Source organism: Pleurodeles waltl, chromosome 3_1 (genome assembly GCF_031143425.1).
Source record: "Pleurodeles waltl isolate 20211129_DDA chromosome 3_1, aPleWal1.hap1.20221129, whole genome shotgun sequence".
Lineage (NCBI taxonomy): Eukaryota > Metazoa > Chordata > Amphibia > Caudata > Salamandridae > Pleurodeles > Pleurodeles waltl.
The window spans coordinates 552803217-552823617 of NC_090440.1; the positions used below are offsets into that span (position 1 = coordinate 552803217).

The 20401-nt window shown below is 45.4% G+C and overlaps 1 protein-coding gene across 1 annotated transcript in view; it reads left to right on the plus strand.

Moving 5' to 3' along the window:
- Positions 1 to 20401, plus strand: part of LOC138284303 (uncharacterized) — a 362047-nt gene that overhangs the window by 194848 nt on the left and 146798 nt on the right. The window contains exon 3 of the mRNA XM_069222920.1: positions 17398 to 17431. Within this exon, the coding sequence (XP_069079021.1) occupies positions 17398 to 17431 (34 nt within the window). The remainder of the gene's footprint in view (positions 1 to 17397; positions 17432 to 20401) is intronic.

The window sequence follows — 20401 nt, forward strand, 5'->3', positions numbered from 1 at the left end:
ATGTGAATTGAAGCATAGTCTGTACACAGTGAACAACCATTACAAGCTCAGTTGTTGACTGAGTATCAATTGTTTTTGGACAACAGTCACAATATACATCCCTGTAGCCAGACATGTCTGATTGATGTAACGGTATATTATATTTTTAAAGCAGCCAGCGGGGCAAAAAAAATTACAGATGAAAATGCTAACAGCTTTTGTCTATTTTGTCCTATTTTTTCTTTACCTTATTTTTGCTATCAACAGTTTGTTGTTTTGGATAAATCCACAAGCAATCGACACATATCACCCTTTGCTGAATTTGGAGTTTGGTTTAGGTTTCAGACAAGTATACCTTCCTGGATTTACCCCTGGGTTTCACACCTGTTCTCACCGCAAAGTGAGAGTTGGTCGAAACAACTACAAATTGTGAAAATGAACTACTACTTAGAAAAATGCAAAAACTGTGGCATTTTTTTACAACTGTGCTTTTTGGCCCAGCACTTTCTCTCCGCCCCCCAAACAAATCATAGTTTTACTATATTTTTGCTATTTTTTATTTTCCTTTAGGGGAATCCAAAAACTCTGGATTCCTTTTGTAGAAAAACCATTATGAAAGCCTAAGTGCGAAGTGGGACAAACATCAAAAAAGGATCTCGCAGTGGGGAGCGGAAAGCCTCAGCTGATAAGTAACTGACCCTCACAAATATGTAAAAGATAACTAAACCACTTAAGCACAATAAAACACATTTACAAAATAAAAGCAGGTACAGCTGACTTTCACAGTACCTATTGTGCAGTCAATTGATACGTATATCTAGCAGAGACCTCATTGATCATGATGTTCTACTTCAAGGATTATTCGTGACAGCATTAAAAGCAATTGATTTAAAGACGTGTGCAGAAAAAGACAAATCTCCTCACGTTAATATACAAATGTCATGATAAAATCAATGTAGGCTAGTACTAACAAATTGAGAGCACTTTTCTTGCGTATGCCATGTTTGCAAGATACACGGTATTGGTGCACAGTGTCCTCAGGGGTCACTACAGTTGAAGGGGTCACTACAATTGCAGCACACTTTTCATGCAATTAAAAGATGTTTTAACCAATGGCTCCTCAAACATAAATGGGACAATAAATCATGCAGTTCCCATTAACATGTCGCCACAAGGGCATCAGTTGAAAAGGGAGGATGACTTTTCCATTTTTCAGCTCCCTTTTTGCAGAGGTAGAACACTTACTCTCATGTGGAGGTACAGCTTTGTCTTCCTTGATAGAGATTTCAAATATTTCTCCATAAGCTAGTGACCATGCCGTGTTTGGAGATATTTTCATGCACTTGGGTTTTAACTAAGGACCAGCATCAAAGTTTCATGATTGGCACTGATTCTTTACATAGAGCTTCTGGGCATTCCAGCTCGCTTGTGAGAAGTGCATTGAACATATTTCCAGTGTGAGACTTCCATGATAGACAATACACACCCTTGCCGTTTAATGGATCTGTGATATCTGCCATTGGGTCAGGTCGCAATGAGTATAAGAAAGGAGCAAGGCATAACACTTCAGATATTAGCTTATTAATATTGAGTTCAAGACTTTGTGGCATTGGAGATGTACTTCAACTACAAGCAGATGTCTCATAAAGTATTATAAATTTTAACAAGGTCGAAATGGTTAACCGATTTTGTGCCAAATTAGTCATCAAAGAAGGACTTAAGCAAAGTGCGTTTCTACATGTTGCATCTAAACTTCAAAAAAAGCTTTAAAATAGAAGGTGTGACACAAACTAATATCAAGTAACTGCTGGCAAATGTTACAGTTCCCGATCGTGTTGGTGGTGAATTTTTACTGAAAGTGCTTGGAGGAGTAGCAGTTTCTGTAAAAATATACAATCTCGCCCAGCTGACCATGTCAAGGAGACATTGCAGATTTGTAGAGTAGTAGAGATGTTATTCATGAGATCTGTGCTGTTATTTTTGTGCATTGATGTATTAAGCTTTGTACTAAAATGTGCCTGTAAAATTCTTAGCACAATAGGAGGAGAACTACAGACCGCATTCAAGACGGAAAATCATCTGAATTATATATGATTATTCAGCAATAGAAAACATTTAAGAACCAGAAGAGTGGTTAACACAAACATTCACTCTCTTCCATTCCTTTGAACCTCAGACAGTGGAATGAACTGGATTCTGCAGGGACAACCTCAGTGTCCATCCTACAACTGAACATGAATCCCTGATGTATAACTCACACTTCAGTTTCTTTCTGAGAGACTTCTTCTTTCTCATTGAAAATGTACTGCAAATGAAACACTCATAAAAAGAAGGTTGAAATTTAAGCTGCAGCCCAGGACAGCAGAAATGTCACTTTTTTAAAATATGTTTATAAATATTCTTAAGACGTAAACTTAAGTAGTACATTTAAATTTATGAAACTTCAACTAAGTAAAAACAAACTAGCATTAAGTTAAAGAAAACACTTATTAACATGCTGTATTAATCGACATTCTCCTTTCCAACTGTGGAACAATTAAACTGGTTCTTAGACAGTAAGGACACTGGCAATATACTAAGGCAGCTAACAATCCCTTTTACTTTGACTTTATAAAGAAAACCATTTATACTTTAAAACACTTTTATGACTCATTTGTGGACATCTTCGCATTAGTCAAAACCTGAAACTGAGAAGGTAAATCTCATTGAGATTTTAGTCTGACGTTTCATGTTGGCTAACGGTGAGAATAGGCACCTTTGGGCCAGATCCCAAAGGGACCCAGGACAATAAAGAACCCATTAAAAGAGGGGTAGTTGGTCATTCAGGATTGCCCGTGTCTTGGAAATTGCGGTACCTCTGGACTTTATATGACACATATCGCAAGTATGCAGAAGGGGTGATCTGTTGCTATTGTGGTTCTGTTCTGAAATGTAGTAAATTTAATTGCCAGTACAACCTGGGCAGAGCCACAAATATAATGAATTTATGAACATTCCACTGCAGCATACCTCCCAAAATACTTTTCCAACAAACTCCGCGTCACAGAGAATATGCTGAGAATAGTCAAGCAATTGAGTCACCTCAACAATGGCGTGTCCTGGGCACGAACCAGAGTGTTGATCGTTTAGGCAGAGGTGAGTCTACTTCAAAATCTTCATGCAATCTACAAAGACAGGTCCTTCTCTGAAATGGCAGTACAACTGTGTGCAAAAGTTGTAGGGACTCTTGTTCTCCTCATGATCGCTATGGCAGGTACATGTACTGTGGTGGAAGATGCAGTAAAGAATGCAGTTTCATCATTTGTGAACATCAACTGGTGGAAGAGCTCAGACGCCTGCAGACTCATTTGAGCACGCACAAGATGAGAGAACAATGGATCTGAAGAACTCTAGTGCCCAGCTGTTGCAGATTAACTGCTTTTTTCCCCGATTTGGAGCACAAGTCACACAGATAAAACCTTTGCATACGAGCTGTAACTAAGGGCTCTGAGGGAAGAGATGTCAAAGCATATGTCCTGGGTCTTCTGGAAGCCATCCTTAAAATGTCCCCCAATGAATCCCTTTGAGTCGATGTAACTCCTAGGTTGATGGCTGGAGGAATGAGTGCTGGTTGCCCTCTAGACATTGTGGCCTGTCTCCACTACTTGGAAAACAAAGAGAGTTAAGAAAGCATTCAAGAATGGAGGCAAGCTATCCTATCATGGAATCAAAGTGCAAATATTCTATGGCCGCTGTCTAATAACCCATCAGAAATAGAGATCTGTCAAGCCAGTGATGTCCTTTCTCCAGACCACATGCATCTAATAGAAATGGGGACACCCCTTTCATCGTCAAGTCCGATGGATAGCTCCAAGGGCCACATATATGAAAATTAGGTTTTGCAACTCGTAAATTGCGAGTCTTAGTGACTCACAATTTGCGAGTTGTGAAACCTGATGTACAACAGTGTCAATTACACTGTTTGCGAATCCCAATGTGGTCGCAAATGACCTACCTCATAAATATTCATGAGGTAGGTTGCAATTTGCGACCCCATTGGGAATGGCTGCACTCACGGGGATGGTGGCCTACATCCTGTTTTCCTTTAAGGAAAGGAAAAGGTTTCTTTTCATTTTTTCAGAGCAGGCAGTGGTCCCTGGGACCACTGCCTGCTCAGAAAAAATATTTTCGCTACCATTTACAAAGGGGGAGGGGTCCCATGGGGACCACATACCGTTTGTGAATGGGTTCGCACCAATTTGGAATTGGTGCTAACTGCAATTGTTTTGTGACCGCATTCACGGTCACAAAACAATCCTACATCCTACTGTGACTCGCAATTAGGAAGGGAACGCCCCTTCCTCATTGCGACTTGCAAACCTGTTTTGCGATTCGGTAAATAGATGAGCTAATAGAAAAATAGGGTCAGCACGTACCAAAATGCTTTTTTCTTGTCGCAAACGGCCAGATTCTGTGAATCGGGCTGTTTGCAACAAGAAAAAAGGTACATACATCTTGCCCCAAATCCCTAGTTTACATGATTCTTGGCCTGAGCCCGCCTGAAGAAGATGCCAGATATTATCAAGGGGTCAACCTCCCTGTGCCCAGGAGCCCTGAGCCCCATAGAGATGCCTGTGACAAACTCCAAGAAAAGATTAAATTCTAGCAGTTTGTAGGATCCAGATTGCATATTTCCAGAAGTCCAGTGCACCATGGCCTCAGGAGTCGGGCGTCCAACAAGATGATGAAACCACTGAAGGGTCTCCATGAACACTTTAGCCCCATAAAAATTTGAGGAGAGTTTGGTGGGCACCGAAGGGGTTATCCCCTACAGGCTCAGCATGTTTTGATGCTGAGGATTTAATCGTGGGAGAGTGACCTTACATTCTTTTCAAACAGTACACTAAACACTTAGTGGTTATTAATAATGAGATTAGAGTTACAATGTCCTTCAGTGCAAGACCATGCAGTCTTCTGTTTGTGAGTTGTTCAAGGTTGGGTTAGCATTGTTTATGCTGCTTTTGTGGACCCCATTACTTTGGAAATGGTCTTTCTGCAGGGTCACCCCCAAACTTTTTGCCTTCCTCCTCCTATTTTTCGGACCTCATTTGTGCTGGCTTTAGGACTCTGCGCACTTTACCACTGCCAATCAGTGCATATGCTGTCTCCTTAAAACATGGTAACATTGGCTCATACCCAATTGACTTATTTAATTTACTTGTAAGTCCCTAGAAAAGTGCACTACATGTGCCCAGGGCCTGTAAATTAAATGCTACTAGTGGGCTGCAGCACTGGTTTTGCCACCCAGATAAGTAGCCCCCTATCCATGATTCAGGCCTGCCAAAGCAGGGCCTGTATGTGCAGTTTCACTGCCACTTCGACTTGGCATTTAAAAGTAATTGCCAAGCCTTAAACTCCCCTTTTTCTACATATATCACCCCTAATGTAGACCCTAGGTCTCCAATAGGGCAGGGTGCTATGTAGGTAAAAGGAAGGGCATGTACATGTGTGGTTTACATGTCCTGGTAGTGTAAAACTCCTAAATTCGTTTTTACACTGCTGTGAGGCCTGCCCCATTTCATAAACTAACATTAGAGCTACCCTCATATACTGTTTGAGTGGTAGCTTCTGATCAGAAAGGGGTAGGCAGATCATATTTAGTATGGCCAGCATGGTAATAGAAAATCCTGCTTATTGGTGAGGTAATATTTAATATTACTATTTTAGAAATGCTAGTTTTAGAAAGTGAGCATTCCTCTACACTCAAATCCTTTTGTGCCTTACAATCCGCGTCTGGCTAAGTTCATTTGACAGCTCCCTTGAGCATTTACTCAGACAAACCCCAAACACAGGATGCTCAGCCTCACTTGCATACATCTGCATATTGAATGGGTCTTCCTGGGCTAAGAGGGTGGAGGGCCTGACACTTACATGTCAAAGGGCAGTAGCCTGCCCTCACACAAAGGACTGCCACATCCACTACTGGGACACTGGCAGACAGGATTGAACTGAAAGGGGAACTTGTGCACTTCTAAGCCACTCTTTGAAGTCTCCCCCACTTCAAAGGCACATTTGGGTATTTAAGCAGGATCTCTGACTCTACCAACTTGGACACTTCTTGACAAGACACTCTTGTCACAGACACTTCCTGGAGAAGAGAACCTGAACTAGAACCTGCATCCTGCCAAGAAGAACTGCCTGGCTGCCAAAAGGACTCACCTGACTGCTTTCTGTGAAGGACTGCTTCCTTGCTGTTACCCTTCTGCCTTGCTGTTCTCTGGCTGTGGTGAGAAGTGCTCTCCAAGTGCATGGATAGAGCTTGCCTCCTCTTCCCTGAAGTATCAGGACCAAAAAGACTTCATGCCTGCAAGAAGAACTCCCTGTGCGCTGAAAATTAATCCACAGCCTGCCAGAAACAACGCACAGCCTGCATTGCGGTGAAAAGTTCACTGCACGCGATCCGGAACGATGCAGCCCGACTTTGCAACTAGAAGATCGACGCAGCGCCAGCGTAGTGACCGGAAATTTAACGCACGGGCCACTGGATCGACATGCATCCGAGCCGGAACGACGCAGCCAGACTTCCAAAGAGGAATCGACGCAGCCCTGCCATGCGGTAGAAATTTCCACGCAACGCCCGCTGGATCAACGCAGCCCCTGTGACTTTGTCCTGTCAGCGCCGGATTTCAACGCATCGTTCCCGGGGCGTCCTAAAACCCCGCAACCCGAAGATGATCCACGACCGAGCACCGGAAATCGACGCAAAGCCTTCCCTGTGTGGAAAATAAGCAACACATCACCGTGTGTGGCCCGAGAAATCGAAGCACACCTCCCTGTTTTCCACACATCTACTCCTCTGCGTTTCTTTGCAAACCAGGTACTTTGTGCTTGCAAGAGACATGTATTGCTTTTAAGAGACTAAAGACACTATATCATTTTTACAGTGATATTTCAACACATACTTATTGCATTTTAATTGTTTTGACCTGCATCTTACCAGATAAATATTATATATTTTTCTAAACACTGTGTGGTGTATTTTTGTGGTGTTCTACTGTGTTATTGCATGATTTATTGCACAAATACTTTACACATTGCCTTCTCAGCTAAGCCTGACTGCTCAGTGCCAAGCTACCAGAGGGTGGGCACAGGATAATTTGGATTGTGTGTGACTTACCCTGACTAGAGTGAGGGTCCTTGCTTGGACGGGGGTAACCTGACTGCCAACCAAAGACCCCATTTCTAACAGGGATGTTGCACATTTTACACATGAGCTTCGCCTCCAGGAGACTACCAAGTTTGAGAACGAGGGACCACCTTCGACTAACTAGAGTACCCAATTGATGCCATTTACAGTTACAGCGTGTAATGTAAGAGGCTTAACTAACCATCTCAAGGGGAATTGCCTTCTTCACAAACTCACACTCCTAAATACTGACATGGGCCTTCTTCAGGATTCTCACCTGTTTCCCTCTGACTGTACTCACCTCAAATCCAAAATCTTTCCGCACCAATTTTTCTCTTCATCAGGGAAGAAGACAGCAGGGGTGGACATTCTTATTGGAGGAGTTTGTATGTTCTAAGCTAAAACCACTGTAAAGATAAAGAAGGCAGATGGGTGATGGTGCGTGACACTGTTAGAGTGAGATCGATATTGGTTGCTTCTATTTACTGCCTGAACCAGGGTGTGGACCAATACCTTTTACAGACGTTATATTCTCTATTGGAATAGGTAGAGAGACCCACCTGGGGAAACATAAAGGATGAAAAACAAAAACCCAGGGTGGCTGTGATTTTGGGAATGAGGAAAGTCCACTTAGAAGGCCTTGGTTTAGTGGATGGTTGGTGATAGAGGCATCCACTTAAGAGGGATTATTCCCAATAGTGGGTTTCCGAAAAAAGTTACTCAAAAATTTACCATATCCCCCTAGACACTAGACTGCTCCCTGAAATCTGGAACGTCTGTCAAGGGCCACTAGCCTTTTCTGATCATGACCAGCTATCCTGTGTTGGAATTTCCCACATCCCTAGGCAAAGAAAGGAGTGATTGACACCTTAAAGAGGCATTTCTAAGAGACCCATGTCATAAGTAACAATAACAAAAACATTAAAGACTACATAACACAAAATGGCAATGGGCTAGTGAGTTCTAACACATTCTGGGATGTGATGAAAGCAGTCTTAAGGGAGCAATTTATCACAGGGGCAATCATCGAGAAGGTGAAAGACATTACAGTTAAGGACAGAGCTAAGGGAAGATTAGGAATCTCATAAATGCACTTGGTCGCAAAGGAGATGAAGGAAAGTTGTGGTCCTGCGGGGGCAAATCTAGGTCTTGGAAACAAGCTACATTTTTTGTTGACAAAACTCTAGATAGCCGTTTCTATGAGCTAAGTAACAAACCGATTAAACTTCCGGTTAATCTTTTCAGGCTGAGGCAGACCAAAAGGCACACACTTAGATCAAAACAGGAGAGGTATTATGTTATGGGAAGGTTAAAAAAACTGATGTTTCTAACTCTTGTTTAGAGAGCTGTAAGAAATAAACCCTTTAGCCCTGCCAAAATATGTAGAGTGCGCTAAAATCCCCACTATCTTAGTTGAGGAGCATGAGAAGTTAGAACAACCTATTTCTAAAGAAGAGATCCTGTGTAAAATACCTGGTCAGTGCTCCTTTAAGGCCCCCGCCCAGATGGGCTAGGGACCCTTTACACAAAACATTTAGTGTTCATCTACTTCCCATCTTACTGAACCTCTACCGAGAAATAATTGTTGATACAAAAGTAAAGCCCCCAATGGCGGCATCTACAATCTCACTGATCTTCAAAACAGATAAATCGCCTATAAACTGCTTCTTACAGGCCTATTCTACAACTCACTTTAGATATAAAAATCCTTACTAAAATTGTGACGTTCTGATTGCAGTATGTAATTATGAAAGAGATAACAGCACCCTGATCAGTCGGCTTTTAACATTGGAAGGCAAGCTAGCAATAACACCAAAAATGCCCTTCACTTCCTGGACATTGGTAGGTAGGGCACTGGTGAAAGGGTGGCCCAGATCTCCCTGGACGTCGAGAAGACATTTGACAGGGTAGATTAGGGCTTCATGATGGCAGCCTGCGTGAGATTGGTCTGGTTGATCAGGGGATGAGCAAAGATGGGATGCCACGCCCCTAGAGCAAGAAGGAGATAATGGGAGACTTTCGCAATGGGTGCAAACGGGGTGGGACATTAGACATGGGTGTTCTATCTCCCTCCACCCCCTTCCTTTTTGTTCTCACTCTGAAACCCCTAGTCCAAAGAATTTGAAACAATATGCAGATTCGAGGTGTAAGACTGTCTGGTGATGAGTTCAAACTTACTATGTTTGTGGACGATATACTGGCATCATTGACAGATCTCTCCAAATCACCCCCACCATTTCCGGAGGAACCTGCAGAGTTCCAGAATGTGTCTGGGTTTAAGACAAACTGGACTAAATCCAAAATATCTAACTCGGAGGGCCTGAACATCTCTCCCCATCGACTGAATTTGCAATTCAAGAGGTGGTTTTCACAAACTAATACCCGAGTTCGGACACAAGGCAAAATCTATGGGTGACCAGGGAGGCTTATATGTATAAACTGAAGACTGCAGTACAAACTGAACTTAATAGCTGGAGAAACAGAACTCTTTCCTGGCTGAGGCATGTCGCAGCTATCACAATTACGTTACTCTCCAAGATACCGTATATTTTCCAGATTCTGCCACTACATAGAAAGAAGGAATGTATTGATAAGCTCCAGCTTCGGTGCACAGAGTACGTTTGACAGAACAAAAAAAATGAAAACTTTGTTGACCAATATATAAAAAAAATTCTAGAAGCGTGGGCCTGTTGTCATTCTATCTGGCTAAGGATTTTTGCGAGTTACAATGCCCCTGGAGATTAGGAGCCTAAACATATTAGACAAATCCAAGATGAACAATTACTATTTGAAAAAAAACATAATTGGTGATTGTTAAGACTCGACTGGTCCATTTCAAATTGTAGTCACTTTACATAATATGCAAAAGGTCTAATTGGCTCCCCTTGATGGTGGTGGTCTTTGAGAGGGGTTAGGTTATGTGTGTGTGTGGAGGGGGGGGGTGCGGGGGTGCAAGATTTGGGAAATGTTTATTTTTCTATGGTATGTTCTCAAATACAAAAATGGATGTAAACATTAAACCGCATAATGGCCCGCACTAACTGCAATGTGGCGTTGGGGGCCTTGAGGATATTTGAAGTACTGGTGAAAATGTTAAGTATTTAAATAGTTTCAACTCCGTTATTATGCCTTTTTTCAGTTTTTCATAACTCTATTTACGAAACAAATGTCACTTTAGTTGGAAAATGTAGGGCATTGTGTTTCTCCAGCATTGTATCTTTCATAGATTCACATGCTTGAATCATCCCCGTGGTCGAGGTGGGAGCCTCACGGTAAACTTAAATACATAAAGCAGTAAGTCAGTAAAAGTAAAACCAGTAGGCCCTAGAAGGCCTCATAGGGTATTTTACAGTCTATCCACCTTGTTTTGTGAAAAAGACCCAAACTTCAGTATCAACCAATCAGGATTCAGCCCCTCCCAAACACTCCCAACAGAGGCTGAATTCCCTCAGATTTTCTACCGCACGTCGTGTGAAGGGAGTCTCCCTGAGCTCTGCTCAGTTTTTTCCTATTTTCTGACTGAAGATTGTTTTTTCTCTCAGGAAACTAGCTACAGCTTTACTATGTCTGAAAAGGCAAAGAAGGGTCTGTTCAGAGACTGTGACAACTGTGGGAAGAAGAGACTGCATGTTGATGACCCCCACAAAAAGTGTATCTACTGCCTTCATCCAGACCACAAGGTGAGAGACTGCAAAATCTGTCGCACCTTTAGTAAAAAAACCCTCAAAGACCGTGAGGGTAGACTTCTTTTATGGCTGCAAAAACAGAAAGCCTTAGAACATCCTTCCTCAGACGACAGCGAAGCGTCATCACATACTTCTCGCCCTCAGAAAAGAACAGGTGAGAGAAGTAGAGGGTCGGATGAACCACCAAGGAAGGTGCCCAAAAAGACAAAACAAGTCTCTACTGAAGCGAAAAAGGATGTTTTCCACTCAGAGACATTTAAACATGGGCCAAAAAAGGTTCATTCAGAACCTACTACGCCTTTGCACCGAAAAAGCACCTCAAAAAAGCCATCCCTGTCTCTGTCACCACAAAAAGAGCCAGAAAAACTTTTTTCGGTGAAAAAACAACCGTCGACGACCACCCCGTCGACGACTGTGTCGACGGTAACAGCGACTACGGTATCGTCGACGTTCACAACACCAGCCTCACCGATGATTATGACGTCGTCGCCGTTGTCATCGACGACGATAATTACAGCAACATTTTTTAAGAAGGATTCGTCGGCAACCACATCGTCGACAGCGGAGGCCTCCTGGGTTCACCAATCAACCAGGGCACTCCCATCTACGAAGCACCTCTCAATGAGGTTTAAAACGGCACTGCCGACGACGGCACCTACACAAGATACGTCAGCGAAACGACCGTCGTCTATAAAGTACCCGTTGACGAAGGGACCATCGACGAAGGATTCGTTGACAAAGGACCCGTTAGCAAAGACGCCGTCAATGACGGAACCGTCGACGAGAGATCCGTCGACGAGAGAGCCGTCGACGAGAGAGCCATCGACGAGGGAACCGTCGACGGTTCCCTCGTCGATGGCTCTCTCGATTATATCGTCCACAGCACTAACATTTTACAAACCATCCACCTACCTGGATACTTCGCCACACCATTCCTCATACCATCAGGACGACTCCACCAGATTCTTGCCCCTTTCACTTATTAATATAGGCGACAAGGCGTCTGACATTCTGCCGATGCATACCTCACCAAGTAAAGTGTTGCCATACCCACCACAACATCTTTTAGACGATGAGGACGATGATGCGTACTCTCAAAACGACGGAATGTTTGGGGCAGCTAGTAGCCCGTCCCAACTCAATGTCAAATGCCAAGAGTTTGATGAAGAAGAGGATCAACATTACCAGCCTAGTTATGCCTCAACATCTTATCCACAGACAGAACAACCATCGCCCCTTGCTATGCCTAGCACATTAGTGGCAGGTCTCCAATATATGTTGAAGGACTACTATAAAAGGTTCCCACCATCAACTCAGTCCACGCCACCTAGACCTGAGAGCTACCAGACACCCCGGCAAGCTCAGACTACTAATCTTTCCGAAACGCCACAGGCTAGTATACCTGTAACTAGCCAAACTCCGGAAGCTAGCCCCTCGTCAGACGACAAAAGGGAAGAGGGTGAGCTAAGAGATTCGGCGGCTAGTGAATGGGATGATTATCTCGTTCCCACACCATCTCCACCGCCAGCAGGTCCAGTAGATTCTCCTCCAGAGGACATAGGAGGTTTCCATAATTTAATAGAGAGAGTGGCGAAACGTTTTGGCCTTGCAATTGTTTCCCATGAAACTGAATGTTTTTTGTACGACTTTAAAGAGCCATCAAAGAGATCTGTAAGAGCCATACCCATTGTAGATTTCTTATGGCAGGAGGGTTTGAAGGCAATGAAAAACCCAGCAACAGTGCCTTCACAAATGCCAAGACTAGAGAAAAAATACAAGGTTCCAGATGATTCTCCGGCCTGTCTAATCTCACAGCCGAAACCTGACTTTGTTATATCACAGGCGGCTCAGCGACGTTCCAAAAACCCCTCCACGCCTATTGCGTCTCCCCCAGACAAAGAAGGAAGGAGATTAGACAATATCGGCAAGAAATTCTCCTCTGTTGCTGCAGTCACGGTTAAGGCGGCTAATTCCCTCGCCATCCTGGGAAGGTACGATCGCCAGAATTGGGCAGACATGTCTGCCTTTTTAGATTTACTGCCAGAAGACGTCAAGGTGGAAGCAAAAAAGGTCTTGCAGGAGGGAGAAAGGGTCTCCGCAGAGATAATAGACAGCGCAATAGATATTTCTCTCACTGGCTTTAGACAATTAGCTGGCGCAGCAGTCCTGCGCAGACAAGGATGGCTTAAAGCTACTTCATTCAGACCAGAAGTCCAGACTCGTGTTCTCGACATGCCTTTTGATGGAGAGAGTTTGTTTGGCAAACATGTCGACGACATGTTGCAGGCTATCAAGATGGATACCGATACGGCAAAATCCCTAGGTACCCTACAATATACAACCTTTTCGTGGAGCAAGGGGTAGAGGTAATTACTCCTTTCGAGGTGGATACCAACAATACAGGTCACAATATCCGTCTTCCTCCACAGGATCACGACATCAGTACCATCAGCAACAGCAGCATTATCGATTACCACCGGCCGCAGCTTACAAACATCCAGCTAGAGGAAGAGGAGCTGCCCGAGGAAGAGATACAGGCAGGAAGCAATGACCCGCTGATCATCCCAACGCTTCCCCAACAACCAACATCGAGGGTCGGAGGTCGCATCACTTCCTATTTCCCCAAGTGGAAGGCCATAACTTCGGACAGATGGGTACTCAATGTAGTGGCCAGAGGTCATACTCTGGAATTCACACAAACACCACCAATTGTTCCTCCATCGGGCCCACAGCCTCCGAGGTTGAACCAACTCCTCAGGGAAGTAAGAATAATGCTGAGAAAGGGAGCAATAGAACCAGTCTCTTTATCTCAAAAGAACAGAGGATTCTACTCCCGTTTTTTCCTTCTAAAGAAACCCTCAGGAGACTGGCGCCCCATCCTGGACTTGAGAGTACTAAACAAGTTTTTAAAGAAGGAATCGTTCAGGATGGTAACATTGCAGGATGTCCTGTGTCTGCTAAATACCGGAGATCGGATGGCATCCCTAGACCTCCAGGATGCCTATTTTCATATCCCCATATATCGCAACCATCGCAAATTCCTAAGGTTCAGAGTAGGAAGTATGCACCTTCAATTCCGGGTTCTACCATTCGGTCTCAAATCAGCCCCCAGAATCTTTACAAAAATGTTAGCTCCAGTAGCAGCACATCTCCGCCAGTCAGGTATCCAGGTCTTCCCTTACCTGGACGACTGGCTTATAAAGGCACCCTCAAAATCGCAAGTAACAAATCATATCTCCTATTGCCTTCAATTGTTACACAGCCTGGGGTTTGTAGTCAACTACCAGAAATCTCAGCTCTACCCCAAACAGGAATTGAGTTTCTTGGGAGCAATTCTGGACACAGTCCGCAGCAAAGCGTACCCATCTCACAAGAGGAAACAAAAGTTAACCTCCTTGGCAGACAGGCTCTCCAGAAAAAAGTTCGTTTCAGTCCGCATCTACAAATCATTGCTCGGAATGATATCATCATGCATTCCGCTAGTCCCAGATTGCAGGCTCCATATGCGACCCCTGCAAGAGCAATTGGACATACAATGGACTCAGGTCAACGGTTCCTTCGAAGACAAGATTTGCATAACGCCTCTAATGAAGAACACCATGAGGTGGTGGGCGACTCTAACCAATTTGTCAAACGGACTGTCTTTTCTTCTTCAAACACCAAGTTACATAGTAACAACGGATGCCTCTCTCGAAGGATGAGGTGCACACTGCCAGGACCTGCAAATCAGCGGAATCTGGAATCAGAAAGAGGGTCAGCTCCACATCAGTTATCTAGAACTCAAGGCAATACACTTAGCTCTAAAAGCTTTCTTACCAAAGATACAAAGTTCAAGCGTCTTAATCAGGACGGACAACACAACCAGCATGTTTTATCTAAACAAGCAAGGAGGCACAAGATCCCTACAACTCTTGCAGCTAGCCCAACAAATTTGGACATGGGCCATCAAGCACAATATTTCACTCAAAGTGGAGCATGTGCCAGGACAAACCAATGTTCTAGCAGACACCATGAGCAGGACAGTGATTCCTTATCACGAGTGGGAGCTAGACCAGAAAACTCTCAACGGCCTTTTTCTATTATGGGGCAAACCGAACTTAGACCTATTTGCCACTCTCGAGAACAAGAAATGCCAGTTCTACGCAAGTTGGCTTCCCCAAAAAGATTTGTGGGGGAATGCGTTTTCGATGAGATGGTCCGGAGTTTATGCCTACGCTTTTCCTCCGATCCCGCTCATTCCGAGAGTCATCAACAAACTGAAGGCGGAGGGGTGTCGCCTTCTACTCATAGCTCCCAGATGGCCAAGACAAGTCTGGTATACGGAGCTCCTCATGCTCTCCGAACGACCACATCTACGACTCAGACAGAGTCCGACTCTTTTAACGATGCACCAGGGACAAGTCAGACACCCAGATCCGTCGTCTCTTCATTTGTCGGCTTGGCTCCTGAATACAATGAATACTTTAATCTCAACATTTCCCCGGAGTGTAGAGACATCTTGGCAAAAGCTAGAGCTGACACTACCAACAAAACCTATAAACTTAAATGGAAACGTTTTTGTATATGGTGTGCAGCAGAAGATATACATCCTTTGTCCTCTACTCCGGAACAGATACTTCCATATCTCCTGCGCCTGGCAAAATCAGGACTTGCATATTCTTCCATTCGGGTACATCTGGCAGCAATCTCCAGATACCGCAGATCACCAGACAAACTCTCATTGTGTTCCACAAGAATTGTCAAACAATTTATGAAGGGCCTTTTTCAGGTCTTCCCGCCAGTTAGAAAGCCTCCACCACTATGGTCCTTGAATGTTGTGTTGATGCAGCTCAGGAAAGCTCCTTTTGAGCCGATCCACAAAGCTGACCTAAAATTAATCTCAAGGAAAACGGCGTTACTGCTAGCTCTTACTTCAACAAAAAGAGTCAGTGACATACAGGCTTTCACTGTCAAACAGCCTTTCCTCCAATTCACAAACTCAGGTGTCATCCTGCGAACAAATCCTAAATTCATCCCGAAAGTTCCTTCAACGTTTCACTTAAATGAACCAGTCATCTTAAAAACCTTTTTTCCAAATCCGCAAACAGTAGCGGAAAAAACATTACACTCTCTTGATATTAAAAGATGTTTAAAGTTTTATCTACAGAAAACTCAAGCCATCCGCCAGTAGGATCAATTATTTGTAGCATTCGGCGGAACAAGAAAGGGGCACGCGGTGTCCAAACAGACTATAGCTAGATGGATTGGCCTGGCAATTTAATTCTGCCATTCAAAAGCAGGAAAACCGCTCAACACCAAGGTGAGAGCCCACTCTACAAGATCGGTAGCCACTTCAGCTGCACTCTTTGCAGGTGTACCACTACATAGCATCTGTAGAGCAGCAACATGGTCCAGCCAGCACACATTTACGAGGCATTACTGTCTCGAGGAAACTAACAATGTCGATACAGCAGTGGGACAGGCAGTGCTGAGGCATCTATTTCGTTAAGGTGAGCCTCTTACACATCCCACCACCACACTCGAGGTATGTTCGTTATTGGTTCTTAGTCTCGTTAATAGCTACAGTGTGTTTTACTCTAATTTTGTGCTTCAGATTGTTCACTTTGTTATACTGCGTTAACTTGTCGTAATCTTCATAATAATAACACAAATTGTGTCAGTATTTTCTGCCACACACCTGTTATTGCTCTTCTATTCGGATGTTTATGGATATAGATATATTGTTATGTACGTGGATTTTTAAAGCTGAACTAATGTGAATCACATCACTTATAAAATTACGATAGAATTACAGTCAATGTAATTCACTAATTAAGAAAACATTACTGCTCGTTATTCTGATTCAAGCATGTGAATCTATGAAAGATACAATGCTGGAGAAGAAAATTTGTTATTTACCTGTAACTGCAGTTCTCCAGTATTGGTATCTTTCATAGATTCACATGCGACCCACCCTCCTCCCCTCAGAGGCTCCCCTATTATACAGATATTAAACTTCACACTCCTACTAGAAAATCTGAGGGAATTCAGCCTCTGTTGGGAGTGTTTGGGAGGGGCTGAATCCTGATTGGTTGATACTGAAGTTTGGGTCTTTTTCACAAAACAAGGTGGATAGACTGTAAAATACCCTATGAGGCCTTCTAGGGCCTACTGGTTTTACTTTTACTGACTTACTGCTTTATGTATTTAAGTTTACCGTGAGGCTCCCACCTCGACGACGGGGATGATTCAAGCATGTGAATCTATGAAAGATACCAATACTGGAGAACTGCAGTTACAGGTAAGTAACTAATTTTCATTCTTCAGTAAAGAGTATCCCACTCTACACAGGAAAAAGATGACAGCTCCCATTCACCTCAATTATGTAAAACACACTGTATTTCAATACGTTTATTCGCAAGTGGAAGCAGGTTAAATTCGCTATAAAATATGCAGAAATTGTATACTTGCCTGTATGAAGAGTTGACAAGTAAGCCAATTTAAAAACAACAACTTGTAACAGACGAGAAAAATAACAGTGATGAGTTTGTCTACAAAATTGAAAGTCTGACTTTGTTTCCTCAACAGATGTTCACCATGCCAGTAAAAAGTGCCAACATGGGTAAGAACATTTTTCTTGTACCTTTAAAAAAGTGTTATATATAGGTAAAATATAGTGCTGGATCTTCACATAAAGAGTACGTTTAACGAATGTTATAATAAGTTCAAATAAGGCACCATTGAACTTCTTTTTCATTATTTATTTAAATCAGCCCAATTACTTAACTCAATCAATCAATCACTGCATTTGTAAAGCGTGCTACATACCCGCGAGGGTCTCAAGGTGCTGGGGAGGGGGAGGGGTGCTACTGGTCGAAGAGCCAGGTCTTGAGGAGTCTTCTGAAGGCCAGCAGGTCCTGGGTCTGTCGTAGGATGGTGGGGAGAGTGTTCCAGGTCTTGGCGGCGAGGTAGGAGAAGGATCTGCCGCCGGCGGTGGTTTTTCGGATGCGGGGGACTGTGGCGAGGGTGAGGTTGGCTGAGCGGAGGCTTCGGGTGGGGGTGTGGAAGCTGAGCCGGTTGTTGAGGTAGGTGGGTCCGGTGTTGTGCAGTGCTTTGTGTGCGTGGATCAGGAGCTTGAAGGTGATCCTTTTGTTGACGGGGAGCCAGTGCAGGCCTCTCGGGTGGAGTGTGATGTGGCTGCGGCGGGGGACATCGAGGATGAGTCGGGCCGCGGTGTTCTGGATGCGTTGGAGTCGTCTCAGGAGCTTGTTTGTAATTCCTGAGTAGAGGGCGTTCCCGTAGTCGAGTCTGTTGGTGATGAGGGCCTGGGTAACGTTTTTTCTCGTGTCGAGGGGGATCCATTTGAAGATCCTGCGGAGCATACGGAGGGTGTTGAAGCAGGACGCAGAGACGGCGTTGACTTGCCTGGTCATGGAGAGAGTGGAGTCGAGGATGACCCCCAGGTTGCGTGCGTGGTCTGTGGGTTCCGGGGCTGTACCTAGTGACGTGGGCCACCAAGAGTCGTCCCAGGCTGATGGGGTGGGTCCGAGAATGAGGACCTCCGTCTTGTCTGAGTTCAGCTTCAGTCTGCTGTCCTTCATCCAGTCGGCTACGGCCTTCATTCCACGGTGGAGGTTAGCTTTGGCGGTGTGGGGATCTTCGGTGAGGGATATGATCAGCTGGGTGTCGTCGGCGTAGGAGATGATGTTGAGGTTGTGTTGTCGTGCGACATGGGTGACGGGGGCCATGTAGATATTGAACAGTGTCGGGCTGAGGGAGGATCCCTGTGGGATGCCGCAGATGATCTCAGTGGTTTTGGAGCAGAAGGGTGGGAGGCGGGCGCTCTGGGTTCTGCCGGAGAGGAAGGATGTGGTCCAGGCCAGGGCCTTCTCTTGGATACCGGCGACATGGAGGCGTGCTGATAGGGTGCGGTGGCAGACCGTGTCAAAGGCTGCTGATAGGTCCAGGAGGATGAGGGCGGCTGTTTCTCCTTTGTCCATCAGGGTCCGGATGTCGTCAGTGGCGGCGATGAGGGCGGTCTCGGTGCTGTGGTTACTGTGAAAACCGGATTGGGAAGGGTCCAGGATGTTGTTGACTTCGAGGTAGCGGGTCAGCTGTTTGTTGACAATCTTCTCAGTCACTTTTGCCAGGAAAGGGAGCAGGGAGATGGGCCGGAAGTTCTTGAGGTCCTTGGGGTCCGCCTTGGGCTTCTTCAGAAGGGCGTTGATCTCGGCGTGCTTCCATCTTTCTGGGAAGGTTGCTGTCTCGAAGGAACAGTTGATTGTTTTCCGGAGGTGGGGCGCGATGGCTGCGCTGGCTTTGTTGAAGACGTGGTGAGGGCACGGGTCCGATGGGGATCCGGAGTGGATGGAGTTCATGGTTTTGATGGTGTCTTCGTCGCTGACGCTGGACCAGACGGTCAGGTGACTGGTGCGAGTGGTAGTCGCAGGGGTGGTGGACTCGGTGGTGGGTGCGGGGGGGTCGGGGTTGAAGCTCTCGTGGATGTCGGTGATCTTGCGGTGGAAGAAGGTGGCCAGGGAGTCGCACAGGTCTTGAGATGGCGGGATGTCGTTGGTGATGGAGCTGGGGTTTGAGAGTTCTTTCACGATGCTGAAGAGCTCTTTGGTGTTGTGTGCGTTGTTGTCTAGGCGGTCCTTGAAGGCGGTCTTCTTGGTGGTCCTGATGAGTTGGTGATGTCTGCGGGTGGCGCTCTTGAGGGCTGTGTGGTTGACTGGTGTTCGATCGTGGAGCCATTTCTTCTCCAGCTTTCGACAGGTGTACTTGGAGATCCGGAGGTCCTCAGTGAACCAGGCGGCTTTCTTGTTGGTGTGGTTGGTTGTAAAGGTCTTGAGAGGGGCGAGGGTGTTGGCGCAGTCGTTGATCCACTGTGTGAGGTTGGTCGCGGCGGTGTCTGGGTCGGTGGGGTCGGTGGGTGGTCTCAGGGCGAGGGCGGTAGTCAGTTGGTCCTCGGTGACCTTGCCCCAGCAGCGGTGTGGTAGCTGTTGGGTGCGGTGGTGTGTGGTGGGTTTTCTGAAGGTGAAGTGGACGCATCTGTGGTCGGTCCAGTGTGGTTCGGTGGTGTGGTTGAAGGAGACGTGGGGGCTTGCGGAGAAGATGGGGTCGAGCGTGTGTCCAGCGGCGTGAGTGGGTGTCGTTATGAGCTGTTTGAGTCCGAGGTTGGCGAGGTTGTCGATCAGGGCGGTGGAGTTGGCATCGTTGTTGTTCTCGAGGTGGAAGTTCAGGTCCCCGAGGAGGATGTAGTCCGTGGAAGCGAGGGCGTGGGTGCTGATGAGGTCGGCGATGGTGTCACTGAACTGTGGGCGGGGTCCGGGAGGTCTGTAGATGAGAGTTCCTCTGAGGGTGGTGTTGGGGTCGGTGTGGATCTGGAAGTGCATGTGCTCGGCGGTGGTGAGGGTGTCATCGGTGTTCGTTGAGATTTTGATGGAGTCTTTGTGGATGATGGCGAATCCTCCTCCCACTCCGTTGGTGCGGTCTCTGCGGGAGATCTTGTAGCCCTGTGGGATGGCTATGGCGATGTCTGGTGCTGAGGTGGGTTCAGCCAGGTCTCTGTCGGGAAGGTGACGTAGGGGGC